Source organism: Saccopteryx bilineata, chromosome 5 (genome assembly GCF_036850765.1).
Source record: "Saccopteryx bilineata isolate mSacBil1 chromosome 5, mSacBil1_pri_phased_curated, whole genome shotgun sequence".
NCBI lineage: Eukaryota > Metazoa > Chordata > Mammalia > Chiroptera > Emballonuridae > Saccopteryx > Saccopteryx bilineata.
This window is the reverse complement of record NC_089494.1, coordinates 66565857-66589114: the sequence shown is the minus strand read 5'-3', so window position 1 is coordinate 66589114 and position 23258 is coordinate 66565857. Positions and strand designations below refer to the sequence as shown.

At 41.5% G+C, this 23258-nt stretch overlaps 1 protein-coding gene across 1 annotated transcript; it reads left to right on the top strand.

Annotated features, from left to right (window-relative positions):
• Positions 1 to 10493: 10493 nt before the first annotated feature.
• On the top strand, positions 10494 to 23109 carry KLHL23 (kelch like family member 23). The gene is made up of 4 exons (XM_066280851.1): positions 10494 to 10766; positions 11644 to 12858; positions 17329 to 17481; positions 22202 to 23109. Exons 2-4 carry the CDS (start codon positions 11646 to 11648, stop codon positions 22510 to 22512), a joined length of 1677 nt encoding a protein of 558 aa, XP_066136948.1. The 5' UTR covers positions 10494 to 10766; positions 11644 to 11645; the 3' UTR covers positions 22513 to 23109.
• The last annotated feature ends 149 nt before the right edge of the window (positions 23110 to 23258 follow it).

The following is a 23258-nucleotide window of genomic DNA, read 5'->3' as shown; positions in this document are numbered from 1 at the left end:
TACTATTTACCATATAGAATTTTATAATTATTGTGAAATGGAAAACTTGCTCATTCACATTTTTTCTTTTTTGTGACAGAGACAGTTTGAGAGAGAGACAGATAGGAGGACAGATAGGGACAGACAGGAAGGGAGAGAGATAAGAGGCATCAATTCTTCGTTGCAGCACCTTAGTTGTTCATTGATTACTTTCTCATATGTGCCTTGACCAGGGGGCTCCAACTGAGCCAGTGACCCCTTGCTCAACCAAGCAACCATGGGCTTCAAGCCAGTGACCATGGAGTCATGTCTATGATCCCATGCACAAGCTGGTGACCCCATACTTAAGCTGGTGAGCCCATGCTTAAGCAGATGAGCCCGCGCTCAAGCTGGCAATGTCAGGGTTTTGAACCTGGATCCTCTGCGTCCCAGTCTGATGCTCTACCCAGTCCACTGTGCCACTGCCTGTCAGGCTCATTCATATTTATTATGTCACTTTATAGTTATGTTCTGGATTTTGTTATATGTCTAATATATTGTACATATAACTTCCAATATGTTTTAAAATAACTTTTAAATCTATTTAGTAAAAGCTAAGTATAGTTATTTAAAAGTGACCATCATTCATTAAATATATATATGTATATATATATACTAGAAAGCCCGGCAGTCATACGAAATGACCGCTGTTCTAGATATTATAAATTGTAATTAAAATGATTTGTGCAAAGGTGTCTGCTAATTCAAACTGAATTACCCAGGGCAGGTGGTGAGGACGCCCCTTTGCTTAGTGCCCCACGGGGTTTCCCCCTTCTACTTGCTTAATTGCTTAAAGTAGAGTGCAATGAAGGAAACCACTGGTGGTACATTTCTTAAGAGCCACCGCTAGCTCAATAAATAAAGGTGATTTAAATAATAAAATGTTAATTCACATGTCAGAAATCTCTTTGTACACAACATTTCTTGTGTACATCTTTCCATCATTTTTAAGCTCACCTTGCAGAGGACCATCAATTATTTTTAATTTTACATCCGTTCTTTCACGAACTCTTGAACAGGCAACATAAAGTTGACCGTGTCCAAATGCAGGCTCAGTAAAAAAATGCCAACACGCTTAAGCGTTTGGCCCTGAGACTTATTGATGGTCATAGCAGAGACAAGTTTTACAGGAAATTGTCTACGTCTCAATTGAAACGGCAACCCTGTTTGAGATGGAGCCAAATCAATTCTTGGAATGACATGTATTTCACTTTTAGAGGAACCAAAGACTTAGAACTATTATGACATTATTTCAATTGGAGAACCTCTAGTCTTGTACCATTGCAAAGACCCCTTCTGGTGTTAAGATTTCTTAATAGCATAATAATTGCTCCAATCTTTAACCTCAATTTGTGAGGTGGCATGCCAGAAGGTGGGACTATTTGAATGCCGTGGCAACTTCACCCCATTGGCTAGTACAGTTACGCAAGCAACCAATAAGCTATTGGCGACAGACACTTAAGCCGCATATAATAAAGATATATATCATATGAAAGATACATGAACAAGCCTTGGCTGGATAGCTCAGTTGGTTAGAGTTCACCTAATATGCCAAGTTTGTGGGTTCAATCCACTGTCAAGGAACATACAGGGATCAACCAATGAATACATAAATAAGTGGAAAAACAATATTTCTCTCTCCCCCCCTTCTTCTCTTTCTCTAAAATAAATTTTAAAAAATTTTAAACAAAATAAGGAAAAATATTTTAATCCATTAACAACTTGTTCTTTAACAGTAGAAAAATTTTATCTCATTCTTTCTCTAACCTCATATTTTTGTTCCATTTGTCCAAAAATGTTAAAATATTGAAAATACAGGCAGTCTTCACTTTGCATAGCAATGCAGAACCATAAAAATGACCATTCATGATTACTATACTAAGAAATCTTAATAATCAGTGGGAAAAATTATAATTGTCTTGTGACCAGATTTTTTGTTGCAACATTAAAAACTCATACTGCCTGACCAGGCGGTGGCGCAGTAGATAGAGCATCAGACTAGGATGTAGAAGGACCCAGGTTGGAGACCCCAAGGTCACCAGCTTGAGTGCAGGCTCATCTGGTTTGAGCAGAGCTCTCAAGCAAGGGGTTGCTTGGTCTGCTGTAGCCCCATAGTCAAGGCACATATGAGAAGGCAATGAGCAACAAAGGTGTCACAACAGAAGACTGATAATTGATGCTTCTCATCTCTCTCTGTTCCTGTCTGTCTGTCCCTATCTATCCCTCTCTCTGACTCTCTCTCTCTCTGTCTCTGTAAATAAAATAAAAAACAAAAACAAAAACTCTCATACTGTCAGTTAGAAATGGGTAGGAAAATAAAAACTTTGTGAGACCACAAAGTCCACTACAATTATAAATATTGATAATTAAAATATTTTATCTCTTCATAAAAAACTTATTAGAAGTAATTTGAACAGTTCCTACCTTCTTGTAGTCATATAACTTATAATATAGAATAACCATCTTTCAATACCTAAGTGAATTGTCATACTTCTAAGTTTGGAACAATTTTTAACACTTTACCTTTTGTACTTTCAATGTTGTGAACTATCTCTGAGTTTCTTTAATATGAAGTTTGTTGCCACCATCACTTCTTCTGATACCATCATCCTTTTTGTCAACACCACTTTCCTCACCTCAGTCATGGCGTTCACCTGCACCACGTTCTGTGGGCTGCCTACCCAGAGTTTCTCCAGTGGTGGAAGTGTCACATTCCCATGGTCAGCTACAGTGTGTCCGTAAAGTCATGGTGCACTTTTGACCGGTCACAAGAAAGCAACAAAAGACGATAGAAATGTGAAATCTGCACCAAATAAAAGGAAAACCCTCCCAGTTTCTGTAGGATGATGTGGCAGCATGTGCACATGCACAGATGATGACGTAACACTGTGTATACAGCAGAGCAGCCCACAGCCATGCCAGTCGAGATATGGACAGTACAGAGGAAAGTTTAGTGTGTTTTGTGGCTCGCTAAATTCGAATCCGTGACCAAAGTGCAACGTGAATATCAGCACGTTTATAACGAAGCACCACCACATAGGAATAACATTATTTGGTGGGATAAGCAGTTGAAGGAAACCGGCAGTTTGGTGGAGAAACCCCGTTCTGGTAGGCCATCAGTCAGTGACGAGTCTGTAGAGGCTATACGGGATAGCTACCTAAGGAGCCCTAAAAAATCTGTGTGTGAGTCCACATGGAACTGTGCTGAATAGGTATGAAACTGGGAGAGTTTTCCTTTTATTTGGTGCAGATTTCACATTTCTATCGTCTTTTGTTGCTTTCTTGTGACCGGTCAAAAGTACACCATGACTTTACAGACACACTGTATTTCTTGTAGAACATCATTGTTCTAAAAAATTTTACTTGCAGCATTATCACTTTTTACTTCTTTGCTAACTTTCATTTTGTTGGCCAACATCACCTTTCAGTGAAAATATTACTCAGATTTTTTACTGGTGGACAAGAAGTTCAGACAACTGTAAGCTTTGCTGTCTGCATGTGAACTGAATATCAGATACACAGTGACTAATCACCAAGAACTTTGAAAGAAGAGACATGATTGGTCACTGATTATGATACTCATCTGTTATTTATGTAGTGATTCATGGAGTGAAGAGCTACAGGCAAGATTTGTGTTTTTTGTGCAATAGTTCACAGCTAATATGCCACAGTTATTCAAATTTGAACCCTACTTAAGGATTGGTGTTATTTAACTAAACCATGATTATTGAAATTCATGTATGTTGGAACCATTTATTTTTATTTTTATTTATTCATTTTAGAGAGAGGAGAGAAAGAGACAGAGAGGAAGGGGGAAGGAGCAGGAAGCATCAACTCCCATATGTTCCTTGACCGGGTGAGCCCAGGGTTTCGAACCGGCGACCTCAGCGTTCCAGGTCGACGCTTTATCCACTGCGCCACCATAGGTCAGCCTGTTGGAACCATTTAAATAAACGATTGTCTGAATATTTTTATACTTGAAAATCTGTATTAATCACCTCTTAAACTTCTCTGCAACAAAAATGTACATGAATTAAATTTGTAACTGTTTTAGGTCCTTGATTCTTAAGTAATAAAAAAAATCATGGGCTTATTAACATTACAATTATTGTTATAATTTATCAAACAATAAATTAAATCAAGTAAAAATTTATCAAAAGTTATTTCAGTCTGATGAATTGGGCTATGTTCTCTTTTTTTGCCATTGATTTGAGGGGGGGAGAGGAGGTAGGAAGGAGAGAGAGAGAGAAGCATCAATTTATTCCACTTGGTTGTGTACCCATTGACTACTTCTCACACGTGCCCTAAGGAGGGCTCCAACTAGTGACTTTGGATAGAGCTGGCACCCTCGGGATCCAGCTGGCATCCCACTAGCAACTGGCCAGAGCTGGGCTACATTCTTTTCACTTAGACAAGTGTTTTTTCCACGCAGACCGGTGGTTGAAAAACACTGACTTAAACTGTATATCTCTGGATGAGTATTGCCTATTGCTGGAATGAGAGTTTATGATCAATGATATTCCTGTTTTTAATTTCTACAGGTATAATCCCTGGGAGAAAGTGTTCACATAGACAAGTAGATGGAATGAGAGAGATTTTATTAAAACAGTGCCACTTATTTTGTGGATTCTTTCCAAATTACTTGCCAAAAATGCTCTTTGACTTTTATTGAAAACAAGGAATTGGAAACCTTTTGACTTGCAAAAGCGCTTAGTACCCAGTCTAAGAAATTTTCACTTTCTTAGAAACTGAAGAAGATACAAATATATAAAAGCAGATATAGTGTTCATGGATAGGGAAAATTAACATTGTTAACGTGTCCATACTATACAAAGCAATCTATAAATTCAGTGCAAACCCTATCAAAATACCAATGGCATTTTTCACAGAACTAAAGCAAATAATCCTACAATTTGTATGGACCCACAAAAGACTCCAAATAGCCACAGCAATCTTGAGAAAGAAGAATTTGGAGGTATTATACTGCCTGATATCAAACTATACTATAAGGCTATAGTAATCAAAACAGCATGGTACTGGCAAAACATAGACACATATATTAATGGACCAAAAATAAACCCATCCCTATATGGTCAATTAATATATGATAAAGGAGGCAAGAACATACAATGGGAGAAAGACAGTACATTCAATAAATGGTGTTGGGAAAATTGGACAAATACATGCAAAAACTGAAATTAGACTACCTTCCTCCACCATATATAAGAATAACCTCAAAAAGGATTATAGACATAAATGTAATACCCAAACTTTAAAACCCCTAGAAGAAAACACAGGCAGTAAACACTCTGACATTGCTCTTGGTAGTATTTTTTCTGATATATCTCCTCTGGGCAAGGGAAACAAAACAACAAATAAACAAATGGGACTACATCAAATTAAAAAGTTTTTTCACAGCAAGGGAAACCATCAACAAAACAAAAAGACAACCTACTGAATGGAAGATGATATTCACTAATGGTACATCCAATAAAGGGGTTAATATCCAAAATTTATGAAGAATTCATACAACTCAACACCAAAAAAACAGTGCAATTGAAAAGTGGGTGAAAGACCTGAATAGACAATTCAGACATACAGATGACCAATTGACATATGAAAAGATGCTCGACCATCAGAGAAAAGCATATTAAAACCACAATGAGATATCACCTCACACATTTCAGAATGGCTATAATGAATATATCCATAAACAACAAGTGTTGACAAGGATGTAGAGGAAAGAGAACCCTCGTGGACTGTTGGTGAGATTGCAAATTGGTGCAGCCATTAGGGAAAACGGTGTGGGAGTTCCTTAAAAAATTAAAAACAGAAAAAAATAAAATAAAATAAAATTTAAAACAGAACTATTTTATGACCCAGCAATTCCACTTCTAGGGGCTTATTCAAAGAAATCCAGAACACTAATTTGAAAAGATATATGCACCCCTATATCTGTTGCAGCATTATTTATAATAGCCAAGATATAGAAGCAATCTAAGTGCCTATCAATAGATGACTGGATAAAGAGGTAGGATATATGATATATACAATGGAATATTAGCCATAAAAAGGCAATCTTATCATTTGCAACAACATAGATAGACCTAGTGGGTATTATGCTAAGTGAAATGAGTTAGAGAAAAACAAATACGGTAAGATTTCATAACATGTGGAATCTAAAAAACAAAAATTAACAAAACAGTAACAGACTCATAGCTGCAGAGAACAAACTGATGGTTGCCTGCTGAGAGGGGGTTGGAAGGCTGGGTGAAAAAGGCTAAGGGATTAAGAAATACAAATTGGTAGTTGCTAAATAGTCATGGAATGTAGAGTACAGCATAGGAAATATAGTCAAAGATATTGTAATAACTATGCATGGTGCTAGGTGAGTACTATACTTACCAGGAGCATCACTTCATAAGTTATATAAATGTTTAATCACTATGCTATACACCTGAAACTAATGTAAAATAATACCAAATGTCAACTATAATTGAAAATTTTTAAAAATAAAATAAATTCGGCCCTGGCTGGTTAGCTCAGCCAGTTAAAAGCCTCGTCCCCAAAAAACAGGGTTATGGGTTTGATCTCTGGTCAGGGCACACACAGGAAGCAACCGATGAGGCCATGACTGAGTGTAACAACATATGACTGCTTCCCTTCCCCCTCCTCTCTCTCTCTCTCTCTTCCTTTCTCTGTCTCTCTAAGAATCAATCAATAAATTAGAAAAGTAAGCCCTGGCCGGACTGAAGCATGGTCCTGGAGCATGGAAGTTGCTAGTTCGGTTTCCTGGTCAGGGCACATACAGGCACAGCTTGATGTTCCTGTCTTTCTCTCCCTGATTCTCTTACCAAAAAAAAAAATCTTAAAAATGGGGGGGGGGGGCAAAAAAAGAATGTTTACTTTCTCATTTTCTGGGAAGCATATCAAAAAGGTTTATCCAAGACATATCAACTTCCAGACAACCACATATACTTGTGCTAGCTCTGTAATGTCCAACTCCTGAGTACAGCATTCACACTGCATTCTTTTTGAGTGGAATGAGCTGGAATTGGGCCGTGCACGACCTATAGAGCTGTATGTTGTGGCCTTATAAATTATACCTCCTATTTTTTAATTAATAGCAACTTGTTTAATCTAGTATGTAAATGAAGTATACAAAATTTCCTGTATATGTCTGCTATTTACACACATTGATGATATTGCAATTAGCATATCAAACAATGACACAGCACTACTTAGTGGAAAGACATATTAATAAGATAAAAACAATAAACAAATAAATAAAGTTGTTATTTTTAGCCTGACCAGGCGGTGGCGCAGTGGATAGAGCACTGGACTGGGATGCAGAAGACCCAGATTCAAGACCCCAAGGTCGCCTGCTTGAGCGCAGGCTCATCTGGCTTGAGCAAAAAGCTCACCAGCTTGGACCAAAGGTCACTGGCTCGAGCAAGGGGTTACTCAGTCTGCCGCAGTCAAGGCACATATGAGAAAGCAATCAATGAACAACTAAGGTGTCGCAATGAAAAACTGATGACTGATGCTTCTCATCTCTCTCCGTTCCTGTCTGCTGTCTGTCCCTATCTATTCCCTCTCTCTGACTTTCTCTCTGTCCCTGTAAAAAAAAAAAAAAAAAGTTGTTATTTTTAGAAACCAAGAGTCTACTGAAAAGTGAAGTGGGATGTCAGATGGCATGTAAGTCCATGCCAAGCTTAGTATCTGCCAAGTGTCATTTATGTTTCATCTCCATGGTGGCTATTTATTTCCGTAAAGACTTGAATTCACAGATGATACATTTGTTTTCTTGAACAGTGTGGTTAATTAATTTAATTTATGAATGCTAATTATCAATATCTGTTTCTGAGTGCATCAAATATTTTAGCATTTGCATGGTCTCTTTGATAAGGCATGTGGGAAAGAGGAACTGCTGGCAATATCCTTCAAGACCTGATCCTCTCTTGGCAAGTTGAGGCAGTCTAACGCATACTGATATACACTTTTTTTGGTCTTTATTTTAATTGACATGTCATTGACATATAACGATATATACCAGAGAACATTAGGCAATGGAAACAAAAGTTTTAATTTGTCTATACAGCAATCTGAAATAACCGCACAAATAAAAATATTAAATTTTGTTATTCAAGAATCATTCAGTCCTGGCTGGATAGCTTGGTTGCTTAGCACAGTGTCCTGATGCACAAAGTTTGCAGGTTCGAACCTTGGTCATTGCACATATAGGAACAGAGCTATGCTTCTATCTGTCTCTCCCTTCCTCTCTTTCTAAAATCAATGAATAAAAAATTTAGAAAAAGAATCATTCACTTATTACATGCAGTTAGGATTCTAGAAGCTCCTGCTCTGAGTTAGCCAGAGCCTATATCATACTTTGTGCACATCAACCTTGTCATCATAGTCACAGTCATCTCCACACTTCAGTGACAAGCATGGAAAAAATGCCCTATCTTTAATGTCACATGGTGTCCTTGAATGACAACACCAGTAACATCACTATTGATTGTGAAAGACAAACTGTCTATTATTGAAATTAACTACAAAATTCATAATTTTAAAAAAGATTTTATTTATTGATTTTACAAAGATGGGGGCGAGAAGTATCAACTCACAGTTGTTTCACTTTCGCTGTTCATGGATTGTTATATGTGCCTTGTAAGCCTAGGGTTTTGAACTGGCAACTTCAGTATCCCAGGTTGATGCTTTATCCACTGCGCCACCACAGGCCAGGCCAAAGTTCATAATTTTTTGAAGAAAGTTAATAAGATGCTAATTTTCAAACAGATTGTAAATATCCTTTCATTATAATAGCTAACATTTATATACCACGTCTTAAGTACCTTCACATCTATAACTTGATCTTTTCAATAACCTTGTTAGGTTGAAAAAGTATTAATTTCTTTTGTGTGTGTGTGTTTTACAGCTCAGAAAACTAAGGATCAGAAAAGGTTAGTAACTTGTTTAAAGTTACATGTTAGATAAATGGCAGAGATGAACCTTAAGCTGGAAACTAAATCTCATTTACTTTCCTTCTCTACCAAACTGTTTACCAGATGTTGGGATGTTAAACCTTTCATTTTTCTCCAACTTTGGGTCTAACATATATTTTGCTATCTGAAAAACAAAACACCAATCCCTGATGCCCTCGATTATAATGCAGATTCCTAGATATCCATCCCCGAGAAGTCTAGGTGGTGGTTGTGGTTGTGGGGTGCTGCATAACCAGCATCCCACATAATTCAACTGAGATGGTCTGCCATGTGGAGCTAAAACCACTCAAATGAGAACAAACAGATGCTTCCCCCCCCCCCCTCCAAATCTTGCTATAGCAAGAGATTCAGCCACCTACACTTACTTGCGTTTGGCAATGGCTCAAAGGCAGGCTGGGAATGGGAAAGTTTACATAAGAGTGAAAATAAGGGGAGGAAGGTCTTAGGTCCACTCTGATTGGAGTTTCCTGGCCTGGGAAATCTGTAGGCGGTCTATTAGAAGCAAAGGGTATTATATGTCATTGGTTTAGGAGCCTATTGGTCTTTCTCTGGTGGTCCTGAGTTGGAAATAGGGGTATAAATAAGGAAGCTGGCAGTATTGACCTGTCCTGCCTGTTCTGGTCCAATAGCTTCAGAAATTGTGGTTTGGCTTCCTGGACTGCTTAGGTCATTCAGAGGTCTGTTGCTATATACAGTGTGGCCGTTATCCATTTGTATATTCTTTCTTTCAGACCCGTAAACACACTGGGTCTCTGGTGTTCCTTTCATCCAAGTCCGCTTCCTCCCTTAAGATGGCTGGACTCTAAATCCATGACGGCTGTCTATATTCACCGCTCTATTACCAGTGCCTCGCCCTATCAGGCACTCAATAAAATCCTACTAATAAATGAATGAATGAGAAATAAAAATATTTGATATTAGCTTTTGTTGGCACACACACAAATAAAGAACTTTCTGGGGTAGCACATGGACATTTTTATGTGATTGAACTGATGACTCCTTCCAGTTACTCTGCTCTAAATAAGATAACCTGAATCCTTGGCTCTTTCTGTTCCCAGTTTATCTCAGAGCTTCCAGGTTAACCCATACTGTGCAAATCAACCCCAGAGCTCCCTCTTGGGTGCTCTGCTGGGGCGTTCGTGGGAAAGCCGCAGCTACTTCTGGCATTTTGAAGACCTCAGTGCCAGACCTTCAGTTTTGCTGCATTCTCACTACATTTTCCCCTCCGCCTCTCCCCCTCCTTTAGAGCTGGACCTGGCTAGAGCTACTGAAGGAAAGGTAAAGGGAACCCCCTTCCCAGCCCTCATATGTGCTCTTAAATCGGGACTGAAAAGAATTTGTCAAGAGAGAAACGCCAGGGGGTATATGTGCTTGAGAGACAGCCCCCGGGGGAGGGGACAGGAAGCCGTCCCACCTGCCGCGGGGGGAGCCGCCCAGGAGGGGCTCAGCCGCGCGCCAGCCGTGCCGTTCAGCCGTGCCGTTCAGCCCCGCCCCTGTCCGCAGCGCCCGCCACCTGGGAGCTCCGCGAGTGGCCCCGCGCCCAGATCTCGTGGGGGGCTGTTCGGTTGGAGGCGGGAGTAGCCAGGGCACCAAAATAGGAGCCGCTTGTGGGCTGAAGCTGCACTAGCAGGCAGCCTCCGCCGCGCCTCTTCCAAAGATGGTCAGAGGGTCCCGAGGCGCCTCCGCCCCCGCTCGCCGCTAACTGCGGGCCATTACCGCGTCCCCAAGCAGCCGCTGGAGGTAGGTGCGGGGCCGCCCCGCCGCCCCAGGCCTGCGGGCGGGAGAGCGGGACCGAGTGCGGGAGAGTGAGGCCGCAGCGCCTCGGGAGCCCGCCCGCGGCAGAGGCGCGGAGACAATGGCCGCGGCGCCGGGCCACGCTGAGCGGGGCGCCCGCGGCGCCCTCCCCACACCTGTGAGGCGGCCAGGGCCGAGGGCCGGGGGCACCTGGCGCCCGGGAGCCGAGTCCCCGCCAGGCCCCGGGGCGGGGCGGCCGGTCTGCGGCGGGAAGCCGGGCCCAGGCGCGGGCCCAGGCTCGGCGTGCGGAAACCCCTGCGGCACCGCGGGGGAGGGGACGCGCAGTCGGGCGCCCTGGCGCGCCGCTTTCCTTTATCTCCTTCCTTCAGCGGAAAGGCACAGGGTTTCCCTTTTCCGAGACTACTTGTCTCATTATATTTCGATCATCCCTCTCTTGGCATCTGCAAGTTACGTGAAAGGGAAAAAGGCTGAATGGGGATCGAACCGAGGACGGCTCCCCAGTTGAATGGGGTAACCCCTCGGACGCTTGGCCTGTCTCTGGGGCCGCCTGTGCGGGAGAGACTGGAGACGCTATTTGGGGTAGGAAATCAATGCTTTTCTTCTAGAATGGACTATTGAAAAATCCGGGACTATCGAAAAATGCGCGGGCTTTATTTCAGGCTCCGAACTGCCCTGAATTTAAATTGACCATTATATCAATTACGAAATAGTCTATCCACATTTTGCATTTACAGTGCCGAACTTAGTCTAGTTTGGGAGTGTGTGTGATGCTAATCAATCACTTTAATGATCAGAACATTTAGTATTGATTTGAGGTAATATACAAAATTGAAAAACGTGTATTGTTTCATATTTATTGCAGCCATGGCTCTAAAAGGACAAGAAGATTATATTTACCTTTTCAAGGATTCAGCGCATCCGGTGGATTTTCTGGATGCATTCAAAACATTTTACTTGGATGGATTATTTACTGATATTACCCTTCAGTGTCCTTCAGGCATAATTTTCCATTGTCACCGGGCTGTTTTAGCTGCTTGCAGCAATTATTTTAAGGCAATGTTCACAGCTGACATGAAAGAAAAATTTAAAAGTAAAATAAAAATATCTGGCATCCACCATGATATTTTGGAAGGTCTTGTAAATTATGCATACACTTCCCAAATTGAAATAACTAAAAGAAATGTTCAAAGCCTGCTGGAAGCGGCAGATCTGCTACAGTTCCTCTCAGTAAAGAAAGCTTGTGAGCAGTTTTTGGTAAGACACCTGGATATTGATAATTGTATTGGAATGCACTCCTTTGCAGAATTTCATGTGTGTCCAGAACTAGAGAAGGAATCTCAAAGAATTCTGTGTTCAAGGTTTAAGGAAGTATGGCAACAAGAAGAATTTCTGGAAATCAGCCTTGAAAAGTTTCTCTTTATCTTGTCCAGAAAGAATCTCAGTGTTTGGAAAGAAGAAGCTATCATAGAGCCTGTTATTAAGTGGACTGCTTATGATGTAGAAAATCGAGCTGAATGCCTGTACAATCTACTAAGCTATATCAACATAGATATAGATCCAGTGTATTTAAAAACAGCTTTAGGCCTTCAAAGAAGCTGCTTACTAACCGAAAATAAGATACGGTCTCTAATATACAATGCTTTGAATCCCATGCATAAAGAGATTTCCCAGAGGTCCACAGCCACAATGTATATCATTGGAGGCTATTACTGGCATCCTTTATCAGAGGTTCACATATGGGATCCTTTGACAAATGTTTGGATTCAGGGAGCAGAAATACCGGATTATACGAGAGAGAGCTATGGTGTTACTTGTTTGGGACCCAACATTTATGTAACCGGAGGTTACAGGACAGATAACATAGAAGCTCTTGATACAATGTGGATCTATAACAGTGAAAGTGATGAATGGACGGAAGGTTTGCCAATGCTCAACGCCAGGTATTACCACTGTGCAGTCACCTTGGGTGGCTGTGTCTATGCTTTAGGTGGTTACAGAAAAGGTGCTCCAGCAGAAGAGGCCGAGTTCTATGATCCATTAAAAGAGAAATGGATTCCTATCGCAAACATGATTAAAGGTAAGTGCAGATTATGTTTATTCTGTATTTTTTAGGTGTTTGAGGTTAGGCCAGTGGTCTTGCTTCTCTTGCAAATAACTTTAAAAGAAATTTATCACTTTGGAATGGTATTTAGGAATTACAGATTATACAAATAATATTGTGCAGAATATCCCAAATAAAAACATAGTGTAGCACTCCCCAACTTGTCTGAGATATACATACTTAGAATACTCTACTCAGGCTCGAAATACTTATATTAGAAACCAGTATAATCATTTGTCTTACTTTACAACCTATTTTGAACCTTAAGAATTTACATTTAAGTCAAAGACTAAATAGAGAAAGCTGGGTAGTTTTATTTGTTTGCGCTTGTTTATTTATATTGGCTGTTCTTGAAAATGAACCTTTTTTTCTTAAAATTTTTATTTATTGATTTTAGAGAGAGAGGAAGGAAGAGAGAGGGAGAGAAAAACATCGATTTGTTGTTCCATCTATCTGTGCATTTATTGGTTGGCTGTTGTGTGTGCCCTGAGTGGGGATGGAACCTGCAACCCTGGCGTGTGGGGACGACGCTCCAACCAGCTGAGCTACCTGTCCAGGGCTGAATGCTTTTTTTTTTATTCTTTTAAATATTCAGCTTTTTCCTCTCATTATCTGATCTTCTTTTAAAAGGTCTTTCATTAAAACCTTGAAAGGTTTGGTCCCTGTTGGGTGTAACAAATTACATTCTCTCAAAAACTAGAGACAGTCTGCTTTTGTGATTCAAGTCTTGTCTCATAGTGTTAGAGAGCGAGGCAGATCCCATACCTCCCCTATGTGGCCCGCAGAGCCAGGCATGCTATTGGGTCTCAGTATCTGGCTGATAAACACTGTGTTTTCTGCTGTCTGGTACTAGGATTAGGCTTGCTCTCTTTCCCTCCCACTGGAAAAAAAGGTTAAACTGGAATCTTTCTTAATTACATTTATTCATTGGTGCCGGGGAGTTGCACAAAGACAATTGGTACGTTGTTACCAAATTTCTGTCATTTTATCCCAAATGTTTCTTCCCAGGCCTTTCTATTTCTTTTTTAGCCCTGGTGAGGGTGTGGGAATCTGACCTGGCCTGACCTGGTGAGATCCTTGGAGGCCAAGCAGGAAGGCTGAGAGTCAGAGGAGTCTTGTGATCAGGCACACTGCTTCTGAAGTCAGGCTGCCCGCTCGGGGACTCGTACTTTCTCCTGACTTGCTGCTGAGCCGGGAGGATTGTGTAGTCTCCCTGTGCTTCAGTTTTGCCGTCTGTACAGTGGGGGTGGCAGTATGTAGTTCAGGCTTTTGAGAGAATGAAATGAACTTATGCATGTGATATGCTTAGAACAGTGTCTAAAACAGTAAGCACTCGGTGTTATTCATTGTTGTCATGAATGTCATTGTAGAAGAACATGTCAGCTTTGATAGGACAGAATTACTATTATTAAATCATGACCACTCTCCTGGATGCCCAAAGGCTCAGCAGTGGTTGGTAGGGTGGGAGCAGGTGGCTTCAAGCCCACTGCTGTTGCTGCTCTGGTTTTTTACTCTGCCTAGTGTGACCCCCACTTACAGATTCCCATTCCCCTCTCCAAGGTGGTTCTGAATGTCCTGACTCCTCTTTTGTAAAAGGAACAAGGACCTTGCAGATATTTTAGCAGTGATTGTAAACCTCGATACATTTCTGCCTGTTTCTTTCATTTTTCTTTTTTTTTCCTTAAGATTTTATTTAGTGCCTGACCTGTGGTGGTGCAGTGTGGATAAAGCGTCGACCTAGAAATGCTGAGGTTGCCGGTTCAAAACCCTGGGCTTGCCTGGTCAAGGCACATATGGGAGTTGATGCTTCCAGCTCCTCCCCACTTCTCTCTGTCTCTCCTCTCTCTCTCTCTCTCTCTCTCTCTCCTCTCCTCTCTAAAATGAATAAATAAATAAAAGTTTAAAAAAAATGTTTAAAAAAAAAAGATTTTATTTAGCATGACCAGGTCACCACCACCTGGTCATGGCTGGAGCATTGGCTTGGGACGCTGAGAACCCAGGTTCGAAACTCCGACGTTGCGGGATTGAGTGTGGGATCATAGAGATGACCCCATGGTCGCTGGCTTCATCCACCCTGGTCAAGGCACATAGGAGAGAACAGTCAATGAACAACTAAGGTGCCGCAACAGAAAAGAAAAATGATTACTGACTTTACAGAGAGAGGAAGAGTGGGGGATTGAGAAGTATCAGCTCCTAGTTGCTTCACTTTAGTTCATTCATTGCCTCTTCTGGTATGTGCCTTGACTGGGCAAAGCCAGGATTTTGAACCAGCACCTTCAGCATTCCAGGTCGACGCTCCATCCAGTGTGCTACCAAAGGCCAGGCTCTGCCTCTGCCTCTGTTTCTTAATGATGAGATAAGTTTCGGTGATTTTGTAGTTTATATTATATTTCTTTGAAGATGGAAATTTACTACTTTACTGGAATTTTGTTAAATCATTTGAAGCAGTGCTTGCTGAAAATAAAATGCTGCCCTGGTGTGCCCACCCTGAGAGAAAGCCACCTGTGTTCTTGACTCGACCCTGAGAGGAATGGGAGACCCTCATGCCAAGGCCGTCCCCCACCTGCCCCCTGGCTCTGAAAGTTCAAAGTTTTATACCTTTAACTTGAAGTTTTGATTCCTGATTATATCTAATCATCCCAGGAAAGGGTAACATTTTGTCAGTTATGTGCAGTTTGGGCTGGTTCTGATGATAAAACAAACTCATGCTGAGCTTTAGTTTCCCATTTTTATGTAGAAAGTTTAACGTTATTTTTTCCAGTTTGTTTTATTTTATAGTCTTGAAGTGAACTAACTAGCTTCTTTCCCTGGTAATGAGAGAGAGCTTAAACTGAGTAAAGTCAAATTTCAAATTCATTTCCTTTTTTGGTTGAGGGAGGTACAGAGAAGAAATAAATAGATGGCTGTTTAGGAACTTCTAATCCCCCCCCCCCATCTTAACTGCCCTGCTTGCAAATTCACTTTTGTTTTGAAATAGAAAAGACAAGGAGATTGAACTGCACCTGCCATGGAACAGGGCTAAGTAAAAGTTGTTCCCAAGACTAAGCTGACATCTCCACTAAAATGAGCCTCGTCCTCGTCCTTCCTCTCTGGTTCTCTGCGGAGACCGTTCTCTCTTCCTGCTTATTTTTCTGTGCCATCAGTGCTTCCCAGTTTTCTGAGCTCAGGACCTCAGAATCCATCTTGTCTCCAACTCAGTCGGTCGTCACGTCCCCTGTTTTACCTGTGTCTCTTGCCTCCGTGTACCTTCCTCTATGCCCAAGACCCCTTTTAACTCAGGCCCTCATCACTTCTCACCTGGACCAGTTCTACCCTTCTACCTTTGAAGTCCTTCCCTTCCTTTGTTGAAAACCCTTAAAAATCCTGCTGCATTAAGTCCAGATTACTTAGCTGAGCTTCAGGATTCTTTGCCACATGGCTCCAACCTACCCTGCCAGTTTTAATTCCCCAAGGACAGCCCCTAGGTGTGCCACCTTCCCTTCCGGGGTGGCAGTCAAAATAGCTACTTGAACTGACCAGTGAGCCTTTGCACTTGCCTTGCCCTCACGAGGGATGGCTTCCTCTCTCCTTTACCTGCTAAAGTCCTACCTGCTAAGGCCCAAGTCAAATGTTGCCGTTTCCCGGCCTGGCCAGGTAGCTCAGCTGGTTGGAGTGTCATCAGGTGCACCATTGCTGCAAGTTTGATCCCCAGTCAGGGAACATGCAGGAATCGACCAGTTGATGCAATGAATGGATGGAACAACAAATCATTGTGTGTTTTCTCTCTCTCTCTCTCTCTCTCCCCCTTTTTTTCTCTCTAAAATCAATAAATAAGAATGAGAAACATTCTCTTTGCCACTTCCTACCATGATTTTCTTAGAAGCATTGTCTCCTTGCTCTGCATAGTCACAGTGGTACCGTGTTTTCGTTATTTGTGTAACTGTCTCGCCTTCTTTTATTTATTTTTTTTTAATTATTTTTTTTTTCCGAAGCTAGAAACGGGGAGGCAGTCAGACAGACTCCCACATGCGCCTGACCGGGATCCACCCGGCACGCCCACCAAGGGTGTTGCTCTGCCACAATCAGAGCAATTCTAGCACCTGGGGCAGAGGCCACAGAGTCATCCTCAGCGCCCGGGCAAACTTTGCTCCAGTGGAGTCTTGGCTGCGGGAGGGGAAGAGAGAGACAGAGAGAAAGGAGAGAGGGAGGGGTGGATAAGCAGATGGGCGCTTCTCCTGTGTGCCCTGGCCGGGAATCGAAACCGGGACACCTGCACGCCAGGCCGACACTCTACCACTGAGCCAACCGGCCAGGGCCACTGTCTCGCCTTCTTTTAAAAGAATGCAAAGAACCTTTCTTTTTTATTTTTCTAACCTTCATAGCACCGAGCACAGGGCCTTACATCTACTATCGGTAATAACAAAAACAATACAATATTCTGAAAATGTGATTTTAATTAACACACAGGTGTGGGAAATGCTACTGCCTGTGTCTTACATGAAGTTATCTATGTCATTGGTGGACACTGTGGCTACAGAGGAAGCTGCACCTATGACAAGGTCCAGAGCTACAATTCGGATATCAACGAATGGAGTCTTATCACCTCTAGTCCTCATCCAGGTAACAAAATACTGTCTCAATAGTACATGTTGTGATATACCAAAATTTTCGCTCCATAAGAGGCACCTAACCATAAGACACACCTTAGGGTTTTAAGGAGGAAAGTAAGAAAAAAAATATTCTGAACATATGGTGTGTTAAAATATTTAATAAAATACCATATTTTTTGCTCCATAAGATGCACGGACATTTTTCCCTCCACTTTTGGGGGCAAGAAAGTGTGTCTTGTGGAGCGAAAAATACGGTAGCTTATCAGTAGGAGAGGTGACTAAAAATGGACTAAATGCTAAAATTATAGTAGGCTACATATAAGTGTAATTAAAAGGCTTAAAATATTTGTGTCCATGTGACAATAATCACAATTTAGATTATTCAGATTAGATCACATCTACAAATACTTTCTCTCATGTCTTTACACTGCACACATTTTAAGCCTGTGTGATTAAAAGTAGTAGATAGAACGCTGACCCAGGATGCTGAGGTCTCCAGCTTGATCACGTGCTTGCCAGCTTGAGCACATCACCATGATCTCAAAGTCACTGGCTCGAGCAAAGGGTCACTGGTTTGTCTTGAGCGTCACTCCCCCATCAAGGCAACATATGAGAAGCAATCAATGAACAACTAAAGTGCAGCAACTACAAGTTGATGCTTCTCATCTCTCTCCTCCCTCTCTTTCTTCCTAAAAGAGAAAAAAAGAAATTCACTGATTCTTTTTTGTGTTTCCTATTTCTTTGTTATGTGCTTTCTTTCATTTACCTGTTTTATATAAAACCATTTATAGACAAGTGAAAAGCATTCATCTGTTAAATAGTTGGGAAGGGTACCTATTGATTCAGTTCAGCAGGAGATGCTTTCTTCTTTTAGAAGCATGCTCTTTCTGGGTTTCAGTAACTAATTCAGCACTCCCTCCTACAATGAGCAGAGCCTTACGTTGGCCTTGCTTCAACGATCCTAAAGGGGACGTATATCTGCTCAAAAGGAATGGCAAGTTTTCTGTGGTGTCTTTTTTTTTTTTCTTTTTTTTTTTTCCTAAGCTGGAAACGGGGAGAGACAGTCAGACAGACTCCCGCATGCGCCCGACCGGAATCCACCCGGCACGCCCACCAGGGGCAAGGCTCTACCCACCAGGGGGCGATGCTCTGCCCCTCTGGGGCGTCGCTCTGCCACGACCAGAGCCACTCTAGCGCCTGGGGCAGAGGCCAAGGAGCCATCCCCAGCGCCCGGGCCATTTTTGCTCCAATGGAGCCTTGGCTGCAGGAGGGGAAGAGAGAGACAGAGAGGAAGGAGGGGAGGGGAGTGGAGAAGCAAATGGGCGCTTCTCCTATGTGCCCTGGCGGGGAATCGAACCCAGGTCCCCCACACGCCAGGCCGACATTCTACCGCTGACCCATCTGGCCAGGGCCTGTGGCGTCTTTTGTTCTTTGATTTGTCTCTTTAAGCATAAGCTATATCCTCTTACAGTTATGCCTTGCATTTAAGTTTATTTCGTTAGGAAAGATCATATCACCAAATCACCATACTATGAGTTTTTTTCCACATAGCATCAGGCTTCTTTCTGTGTGGGTTGCTGGAGAGTGTAATTGAAATTCATAAGCTGGAATCATCTGCGAGGTAATAGTAACAGCTTACTCTGAGCACTTTTCGTAGGCCAGTTTGCATGTAATATTACCTTAAATTCTAACTACAACCCTGTGAGTAGGTATTGTTTACCTCTGTTACCTATTTGGAAATGGAGGCTTAGAAAGGATAGGTAACTTTGCCAAGGTCACGCAATTTGGAAGCGATGGACCAGGATTCTGTTCAGGCAGTCTGATTGCGTAAACTGTGCTATAACTACTAAGCAGCCTGTCTCTCCTTAAGGGAGCAGGCTGTCCTGCTTTTGACCAATGCAGCTACAGATACCGGTACAGCATGTAAGTCATCCCACAGTTCTGGTAGAGAACATCTGAACAAGGTGCTGCATCTCCATAGATGTCATAGGCTTTGCATAAGAAGAGACTTTAGCCACAGGCTGTCCTGACTCAGCAGACATCATAGAATGGGTAGATTCTGTTTCCTAGTAGCCCATATGTATTATTCCAGACTCCCCCCACTCTCCATATGGCCAGTGACGTTATGATGGAAATAATAATAGCTTATATCGAGTAATAGCTAACATTTATTCAGTATGTGCCAGACCCTAACTATTCCAATAATTTTACGTGTATTAATTTATGTAAACCTCACAGCAGTCCTGTGAGCTTGGTGCTACTATTATCTCATTTATTATCTTTATTATCTAAGGCACACAGTAAGTAAATTGTCCACGGTCAGTCAACTAGTGCTTATTAGAGGTGAGGTTTGACAATACACTGTTATCTCATTTGATCCTCATGTTAACCTGAAGAGTTGCTATTACTCTGATTTAGCTTTACAAAGAAAATCCAGTATATGAAAAGTCAGAATAACGAAGTAAAGGGAAGTTATTGACATTATAAATAGTATATATTTCATAAACTGCTTCTTTTAAAAATACCCCATAGCATGTTCAAATTGCACATAACTTATTCACTGCTTGAGAGTCTGTCGATGAGACTTAAGTCCAATGTGAAAAGCCAGGACAAATTGAAAAGTCAAATATGAAATTACAGTATAAATCAGTGAGAACTTATCATTCTATTTGGAAAGTTTGTTTTTAATTTTTCGGTTAATTTGAGAGAGAGAGAAAGGAGGGGGGAGAGAGAAGCATCAACTCGTTTTATAGTTGTTCTATTTAATTGTGCACTCATTGACTGTTTTTCTTTTTTTTCAGAGACAGAGAGAGAGGGATAGATAGGGACAGACAGACAGGAACTGAGAGAGATGGGAAGCATTAATCATTAGTTTTTCGTTGCGACACCTTAGTTCATTGATTGCTTTCTCATATGTGCCTTGACCGTGGACCTTCAGCAAACCGAGTAACCCCTTGCTCGAGCCGGCGACCTTGGGTCCAAGCTAGTGAGCTTTGCTCAAACCAGCTGAGCCCGCGCTCAAGTGGGCGACCTCAGGGTCTTGAACCTGGGTTCTTCACATCCCAGTTCAGTGCTCTATCCACTGCGCCACTGCCTGGTCAGGCTGACTGTTTTTCATATGTGCCCTAACCAGATATTAAACCCGTGGCCTCGGTGTATCAGGACAATTCTCAATACTCTGAGCCACCCGGCCAGGGCCTGTTTGTAAAGTTTTGATTTACATTGGCCTTTTCCCTGAAGTAATATAAGAAACAAAGTTACCAAATTAGCACCCTACATGGTATATTCTGTTTGGCTTGGGCAGTGTTTAAAATATTTTTAATTGGCTTGTTACTAATATTTAAAATTCAGGAGATTTCACACACACAAAAAAGTCACTATTTCTGGCCTTAGAAAAATTGGTAGAACTGGCAACCTTGGATCATATTCCTTCCTGGGAGCAAGCACTGGGCCTTGTAATGGCTGTTGCCTTTAAATGAGCTCCTTTAAAAAAGAAGAAAAAGAGCTCCTTTTAGAATGGATTGGGAGAACGCTGGCAGTGAGATCTACTAAGACTGTTAGAGAAACCAGATGGGAAGGGCTGAAAGCCTGAAGTGGTAGGAGTAGAAAACGAACAGATGTGAGGAATGTTGTCTATCTGACATTGATTGAATTGGTAGTGATTGCTGTCTTGACTGATTAGACACAGGAGGGAGAGAAAGGAGTTGACAGTCATTCCAGGGTCTCTGGCTGGTTGACTGGAAGATGGGGGGAGCGCTGAAGGACAGCAATAGGAAGGGAGAAGTAGGGAGAGGATGAGCTTAGTTTTATAGTTCTGTGAGGAACTTGTTGGATAGCCCAGAGGAGCTGCCCAGAAAGCAACAGGAATTGTGGGTCCGAAGCTCAGGAGGAAGAATGCAGCTAAATATAGATCTGGGAGTTGTTTGCTTGACTATGGGTTCGGGGATGAAGGAGATGTCTTGGGAGGGTGAGGCCAAGAATACAGCTATGAGCAGGACCTTGGGAAATAGCATTAGATAAGGGATGAGCTGAGGAAGGAGAGTACGTGAAGAACAGGGAGAAGCTGCCTGACCTGTGGTGGCGCAGTGGATAAAGCGTCAACCTGGAAATGCTGAGGTCGCCGGTTCAAAACCCTGGGCTTGCCTGGTCAAGGCACATATGGAAGTTGATGCTTCTAGCTCCTCCCCCCTGTCTCTCTCTCCTCTCCTCTCTAAAAAAAAAAAGAATAAATAAAATAAAAATTAAAAAAAAAAAAGAACAGGGAGAAGCTGTAAGTGATATAGGAGAAAACCTGTGAATTTGACAAGCAGGGTAATCTGTGTGACAGCTGTGGCAACAGACACTACCGATTGCCTGCCCCTGGTTACAGGAAGGAACCTATACCAGTTACCTAGAACGTCTTCATGTCAGAGGGACTCTGCTGCTACCATCTTTTACTCATAGGTGTAGAATAAAAGGTGTCTGTGCTGTAAGAAAAGTCCCAGAAGGCTAGAAGGCTAGTAGTGGTCTGAGAATCAGTTCTTCCCCGACATCCTGCAAAGGCAGCTGAAGGATGACCTGAGAGCATGGCAGGTAATAGGGGATGGATTTTATGGCTCAGCGTGTGATGGTGTGTGCTGTAATACTCTGTTTTTGTGTACTTAGTTGTAAAGGATTATTACAGCAGCACCCTAAGGATATCTCTTTTATTTTGTTATCCTAATACAATCTCGTTTTTTTCTTTTTTATAGAGTATGGATTGTGTTCAGTTCCATTTGAAAGTAAGCTCTATCTAGTTGGTGGACAAACTACAATCACGGAATGCTATGACCCTGAACAAAATGAATGGAGAGAGATAGCTCCCATGATGGAAAGAAGGATGGAGTGTGGTGCCGTCATCATGAATGGATGTATTTATGTCACTGGAGGATATTCCTATTCAAAGGGAACGTATCTTCAGAGCATTGAAAAGTATGATCCAGATCTTAACAAGTGGGAAATAGTGGGTAACCTTCCAAGTGCCATGCGGTCCCACGGATGTGTCTGCGTGTATAATGTCTGATTGAAATGATCAAGTAATCACTATGTTGGGGTGTAGTAAAAAATGCAGGGCTTGGAGTCCCTTGCTTGTTCTTGTGACCTGACACATAATAGGTAAATTCTCATTTTTAACCCCCACTCTACACCCCAACCCAGTGATTAATGGTCAAGAAAAGTCTTATGTATATTTACAGTTGAATCAGTAGGGTTAACATCTATAATCTCTGCTTTTCCAAGGTAGTATGGACACTTGGTGGTAAAAGGTGAAATGCCTTTGTAGTGAATTTTTTCTCCTGGTAGCATGAACACTGGGTTTAGATCAGAATCATTCTTTGGAATGAAATATCTCTTATGACCCTGTAATGTAATAGGCAGTGTACATTAAGATCCATTTAGCTAGGAAGGAATTTGAAATTTAAGGAGGGAATTTTCTCTACCTCTATAAAATTAACACTTAAATTTTTTTTTTATCACCTTTAAAATTATTAGAATGTGGACTTACTTAAAGTCTAGTTTTTTCCCTTTGTTTTATGTATAATTTATTGTTCTTTATTTACTAACAGATAGACAAGATACTGTTTAAAAGATAACTTGAGAGTTTATACACTAAATTTAAGAGTAGCAAATCTGAAAAATTACAGAGGAACTAGTCAAACATTGGCTGATAGTAAGAACTTTTTAATTTTTAGCTTTGATATAAATCACTAGATTAGCTATCTTTAGTTTAAGCATGGTAGAAAATCCTTTTTATTCTTAAGTATAGACAAG

Coding starts and splice junctions, on each gene's coding strand:
- KLHL23 (XM_066280851.1), top strand. CDS start 11,646: ATGGCTCTAAAAGGACAAGAAGATTATATTTACCTTTTCAAGGATTCA. Junction 12,859..17,328: donor TATCGCAAACATGATTAAAG/GTAAGTGCAGAT, acceptor ATTAACACACAG/GTGTGGGAAATGCTACTGCC. Junction 17,482..22,201: donor CACCTCTAGTCCTCATCCAG/GTAACAAAATAC, acceptor TCTTTTTTATAG/AGTATGGATTGTGTTCAGTT.